Source organism: Poecilia reticulata, linkage group LG19, assembly GCF_000633615.1.
Source record: "Poecilia reticulata strain Guanapo linkage group LG19, Guppy_female_1.0+MT, whole genome shotgun sequence".
NCBI lineage: Eukaryota > Metazoa > Chordata > Actinopteri > Cyprinodontiformes > Poeciliidae > Poecilia > Poecilia reticulata.
In genome coordinates this window covers 5,478,377-5,484,593 of record NC_024349.1, presented here as the reverse complement: position 1 = coordinate 5,484,593, position 6,217 = coordinate 5,478,377, and the positions used below count along the sequence as shown (strand labels likewise).

General features: G+C 43.4%; 1 protein-coding gene across 1 annotated transcript in view; it reads right to left on the bottom strand.

Moving 5' to 3' along the window:
* LOC103481253 (FERM domain-containing protein 6) overlaps positions 1–4,220 on the bottom strand; it is a 7,226-nt gene extending 3,006 nt beyond the window's left edge. Inside the window, exons 1-9 of the mRNA XM_017310755.1 lie at positions 4,026–4,220; positions 3,836–3,915; positions 3,693–3,751; positions 3,369–3,588; positions 2,169–2,324; positions 1,887–1,952; positions 1,557–1,625; positions 1,301–1,463; positions 1,040–1,201 (exon numbers count right to left, since the gene is read on the bottom strand). Coding sequence (XP_017166244.1) covers positions 1,040–1,201; positions 1,301–1,463; positions 1,557–1,625; positions 1,887–1,952; positions 2,169–2,324; positions 3,369–3,588; positions 3,693–3,751; positions 3,836–3,915; positions 4,026–4,116 — 1,066 coding nt within the window. The 5' untranslated portion in view covers positions 4,117–4,220. The remainder of the gene's footprint in view (positions 1–1,039; positions 1,202–1,300; positions 1,464–1,556; positions 1,626–1,886; positions 1,953–2,168; positions 2,325–3,368; positions 3,589–3,692; positions 3,752–3,835; positions 3,916–4,025) is intronic.
* Between the last annotated feature and the right edge of the window lie 1,997 nt (positions 4,221–6,217).

The window sequence follows — 6,217 nt, the reverse complement described above, 5'->3', positions numbered from 1 at the left end:
AAGGAAAGAGGAGACCAGCTGCACAGGCAGGCTGAGAAATGAGATGCAGGTGATCGGTTTGTGTGATCGGCAACAAGAGGCAATGATCGGCGATCACCAATCCTGCACTTTTTCACGGAAATCGGCCGATTATGATCGGTGGCCGATCGATCGGCACAACTCTGATATTAGGTGTATAAGTGACTGTTTTTTAACCCTCCTATTATGTTCGTTTCTGATGTACAGCAATAATGTTTGTGGGTCAATTTGACCCGGGGAGAGTTTTATTATGCAATAGTGTCAGGAACCAAAAAATTCCTCCAAAACATTTTTTTTATCTGATTATTAACTCTAATATTAACCATCTCAATCAAAATTTGTGCAATTATGTTTTTTATTTCTCAGAAATTAAGGATTAATGACGACAACTTACTCAATTACTCATTTGGACATAAAAAATGAGTAATTGGAGGGCTTTAAAGGAGCGCATTGGTTGCTTTGAACGCCCGTCATGGCGGAGTGGGCGGAGTTCTGAAGAGCTTGACGTGACGTGCATCGGCTCGATACTTTATTCTGTATTATTAGGTTGCTAGGTAACGGGCTGGGCTTGGCTGGGGTTGCTAGGTAACGGGCTGGGCTTGGCTGGGGTTGCTAGGTGAGGGGCCTGCTGATTTGTGACGATACATTCTGGAGCTTTTTGAAACCGCTCACCTAAAACCATTAACGTACGGCCAAAAAACAGCCGGGTGTTTGTTTTTAAGGGCTTAGGCTGATTAGACTGATTTTAGAAGCAGTAGAAACTCAAATGTAAGTTTATAGAAATGGGCAAAATGTGAATTTTGCAAAATGGGTCCCTTCCTTTGAGTCAAAAGTATTCACACAAGCTTAAATATATACATACATCCTACTTCCCCACCTCCAAAAAGTGGATTATATATCAATAACCTTGACCATGTTTCAAATTCAAGAAAAACGACATTAAATTAAAACTTGAGAAAACCTTAAAACAAATAAATTCACAAATTCATGCTAACAATGACAAAAGAAAGACCCGTATGACCTGATAGAGGGCTTTGCTCCTCCTCCGCTCCGCCTTTGGTCCAGGTTGTGTCCGTCTCCATGTTGCTGCAATCTGACACCGATGCAGTGAGGCTKGAACATTGGAGTCTCTGTCTTAAATGTGTCATGTCACAGATATAAGCCTCTCTGTGGAGCCGAAGGGCTGAGACACAGAGAGCCAAACGCAGAAAATCAGGACATTTAAACCGATCTAAATGCACAATTTGGGGAAAAAGTTTGAGCTGAAACTAAATCTGCTGACCTTGCATGTCTTCCAGCTGCTGGATGTAACCAGCTGCATCCTTGCTGGTCATGTAGAAGCGATGGCTGTCGCTCAGGTGTTTCAAAATGTGCTCTGAGTGGAAAGCTGAGTGGGTGTAATACACCAGCTTTGAGTCGACTGCAGCTATTTCAAACCTGCTGCCCTGCAGAGGAAAGATGAAGAGCGAGTAAAGAGGAAGAGCTTCTGTTGTGTGAAATTACGTCTGAATTCTGTTAGTGGAGGAAATAAAAACGACCTGGAAAGTAAACCGGTCGATCTCTGACCAGGTAAAAGCAGACAGTACACGCTTCTTCCCTTCCACCTCCTTTAAAAAAAATAAAAATAAAGTAATAAAGACGACAGAGAGTGCAGAAGGGAAACGCTGACGCTCATCATTTATTTGTATGTCGTATTTGTTATTGCTTCTTTATTGTGGGAGTAATCACGCATCACACTGTTTTATTGAATTTAAAATGAGACGTACAGGCTTAAATAAATGCATGTGTCCCCTTTAATGTTTCACTGAATTTGTTAATATGACCTTCATGCTCATAATAGATGTATGTAATCTTCATAGATGACGCACCTGGTAGATATAGACTCCGTCCAGCGCCACGCCGAGAAGGATCGAACTTCTCAGCTCCTCCTTCCCCTGCAGTTTTAAGAAGTTCAAATAACACAAACGGGTTCAGGTAACCAATTCATGGCCAGCATGTTCTAATGAACGACAGAAGAATCACAAAGACAGACGAAGCAAACAACGCAGCTTGCGAAAGGAAAACCGAAAGCTCGGCTCAGAAGGCGACCGCTTGCATATGAAGTTTTTAATGGCTGCAAGTCTTTGCTGGAGGTGCTGCTAAAGTCTGACCTGCTTCATCCTGTAGAAAGTCAGCGCTGCGTCCTGCAGGCTGCTGGCCTCCTTTATGAACTGCAGGATGGCCCGGCTGCGTGGCGTCCCTCTCAGCTCACCGTGCAACACTGGGCTGTGTTGGAGAAGGAAGTTTCTCCCTCTGTGATTTATTAGCTGAAACACAAATGACATCAGTGAAAAATCAAAATACATGCGTGCAGTCTAATGGAGTATTGCTAATTGATAAAACATTTTCCTCCGCAGGGTGGCTGGGCTCTCCCTTAGAGATAGGGTGAGAAGCTCGGTCATCCGGGAGGGACTCAGAGTAGAGCCGCTGCTCCTCCACATCGAGAGGAGCCAGTTGAGGCTCGGGCATCTGGTCAGGATGCCTCCTGGACGCCTCCCTGGTGAGGAGTTCCGGGCACGTCCCACCGGGAGGAGGCCTCGGGGAAGACCCAGGACACGCTGGAGGGATTATGTCTCTCGGCTGGCCTGGGAACGCCTTGGGATTCCCCCGGAGGAGCTGGAAGAAGTGGCTGGGGAGAGGGAAGTCTGGGCCTCCCTTCTGAAGCTGCTGCCCCCGCGACCCGACCCCGGATAAGAGGAAGAAAATGGATGGATGGATGGATGGATAAAACATTTTCTGCGCTCATTTATAGGTTATTTATTTATTTGTTTATATCTAGTCATTTTGAACGTATCACTCTTAGGTATATACTGTATGTATTTTACAAACTTTGTATTTATTACCTAAGTTGGAGTAGCTTTTAACAAATGAGAAATTTACCCTATTCGATTTTATTCTATTAAGCTAAAATAGGTAAAGATATGGCCTACAAATAAGTTCTCTGATTTTTTTTATTTTAATTGATGTTTTCCCAGTTTTTTTCTTTAAAAAAGTGACAGAGGATGTAATTAAAACTGTTTTTTATTTCAATCATTCCTTCTATGATTAAAAAAAGAAAATAAAAGACGGTAATTCTTTGGAAACAAATTCTGGTGAAAAAAATCCAGATTTTTTTCCAAAAATGTAATCTTCCAAAACAGAAAATCCGATTAATCGGTAAAAATCAATTTATCGCCTGTCCTCATCTCAAAATTACATCTTTAGAGGTGGTGAAAAAGCAGAATAAACATCAAATAACATGTAAACTTTGTGGCGGTCAACCAGTTTTTCCCTTTTTTTAAAAAATCTGGAGTTATTTATTTGTTTGTTACCCAAGGTGGAAAGTAATCTTCTGGCAGAAAGTATCGCATCCTCTCCTTTTTCTCATGTCCTCCCTCGTCTTCAGCTCCTTCTCGACGTTCCAGATCTCCGACTTCAGCCTGAAGCGCTGAAGCTGCCAGCTGGAAGAGCAGAGCTTCCTGCTGGTGGCTCTGGGATTGCAGCACTTTCTGCCTCAGCTCCCAGTAGTAAAGCTGCTGCACCTTGCTGCTCCTGGAAAGGGATGAGAGAGAAAACGTTCTGCCTTGTTGACGAGAGCATCAAACGAAAAAACAACAAAAAAAACGTGAGCAGGAGTGAGGGGGATCCAGACTTACAATATCAGGAGACCGTTTTCCAAATAAAACTTCACTCTGAGAAATACGATGAATGGAACCTGGAAGTGCAGGATGAATAATTCAGCTTCCTCATTTAAGATGTCAGGAGAAATATTCCATGAATTATACAGAGAGAAACTAACCTTTAGGGAGTTCCTGCTCCATGTTTTACCAAAATATTTCCTCAGCTTTTGTTCCAAATCCAGAAAAAGATATTCGTTATCTTGGTTTGTAAGTTAGAAGAGGAGAAACAGGGAGAGTTCATGCACAACCTCCTCGGCGTTCCAGAGTGAATGAAGTGAAAACATTCCTTCCTGAAACTCCCGCACTTACCTCTGAGAAGAGCCAGAGCAAACACTTGGAGGTCGCCGACGCCGAGGGAACGCAGCACCGTTTTCATCACTTCCTGGCCTCTGGCTCGCATCTGGGAGTCAAGGAAAACAAGAAAAGCTCAATTAAAACACTTACACAATGGGTTTTTATTAAATGTTAACAGTAGATATGTTGCTGTATTTGCATCTATCCATCCATCCATTTTCTTCCTCTTATCCGGGGGCAGCAGCTTCAGAAGGGAGGCCCAGACTTCCCTCTCCAGCCACTTCTTCCAGCTCCTCCAGGAACCCCAAGGCGTTCCCAGGCCATAGAGAGACATCGTCCCTCCAACCGTGTCCTGGGTCTTCCCCGAGGACTCCTCCCAGTGGGACGTGCCCGGAACACCTCACCAGGGAGGCGTCCAGGAGGCATCCTGACCAGATGCCCGAGCCTCAACTGGCTCCTCTCGACGTGGAGGAGCAGCGGCTCTACTCTGAGTCCCTCCCGGATGACCGAGCTTCTCTCTCTAAGGGAGAGCCCAGCCACCCAGCGGAGGAAACCCATTTCGGCCGCTTGTACCCGTGATCTCGTTCTTTCGGTCATGACCCAAAGCTCATGACCATAGATGAGGGTGGGAACGTAGATCGACCGGTAAATCGAGAGCTTCGCTTTTTGGCTCAGCTCTCTCTTCACCACGACGGACCGGTACAGCGCCCGCTTCACGGCAGACGCTGCCCCAATCCGCCTGTCGATCTCCCGTTCCCTTCTTCCCTCATTCGTGAACAAGATCCCCAGATACTTAAACTCCTCCACTTGAGGCAGGACGACCCCCCTGACCCGGAGAAGGCACTCTACCCTTTTCCGACTCAAGACCATGGCCTCGGATTTGGAGGCACTGAGCCTCATCCCGGCCGCGAACCGTTCCAGTGAGAGCTGGAGCCAACAGGACCACATCATCCGCAAGCTGCATTTGCAACCAAATGTAAAACTGTGTGCAACATGAAACGTAAATGTTTAAAACCATTTTCATGTAATGTAAACGGTGTAAGAAGAGCCGTCTTACCCTGACAGAGAAATCCAGATGCTGTTTGTTGGGCAGAAGAACGCAGATCTGTCTCGTTTGTTTTGTCCTCATCATCACAAAAACCTCAGCAGGTCTCAGTCCGCCTTAAATCCTCCTTTTCTCTTCCCACCGAACTTGGTCCGGCCTCCTCGGCCTTTATTACAAAATGACAGCAGCACCAGAAGACTGCAGACCTCACTGAAAAAACATGACATCCTCCCAAATAGTTTTGGTCCAGTTTCTAGAGCAAATATCTTTGTACACTTGAAATAAGACAAAACTAGCTTACGAGTAACTTTTCAGAGAGATTAGATATCTTGTTCAAAGTTAATAATTCCTTAATATTGATTAAAAAACACAAAAACAACAAAAACCACATTATGTCACTTATAGCAAGGGAGAAACGTCTTCTATCTGCTAGTGGAACCACTTCTTTTATATCAGTATTAAGGAATTATTGATAAAACATCAATATCCTCTTAAAGATAATAATAAATGTTTCCAGAGGTCATCAAAGGTCAACCAGACCAACTGTCTCTACCACACACATATTTACAAAATCAAACAAATTTGGTGTTTAGAAAAATGCTTACTACACAAAACATTTAATTTACATTAATTTTGTTTGATTTTGTTAATGTGGTGGGAATCTCTGGTGAAGCTTTTCTCTTTTTTATCTTAAAAACGATGATGGAACAAACTAGGGATGCACAATATCAGATTTTTGATCGATATTCCGATACACTAAAACTCATTTCGTCGATACCCGATAATACCGGTATTTTTTGCCCCCTACACCTACTTACTGAAACTGGAAGACTTTCTCTACTGTCCATTTATCCTTGTCCATTATCTTTGTCCATTTATCCTGCTACCAAATGCTAAAAAAGAGGCTAAAAAAGATGCAACACTTTCAACTTGGATTATGTTTTAATGTTAAATGAATTCATGACAATGAAAACACTCAAACTTCTCACATCTGCATCATTGTCACTGGTTATTCATATAAAAACAACTTTTATATCAGTGAGTTACTTTGACGGAATGGCCGATATTAAATTTTACAGCTAATATCGGCCATTATTGATACCGTCCCAATAATATAATGGACAATTTGCAGCACAAATGTAGCATTGACCAACATATTTCA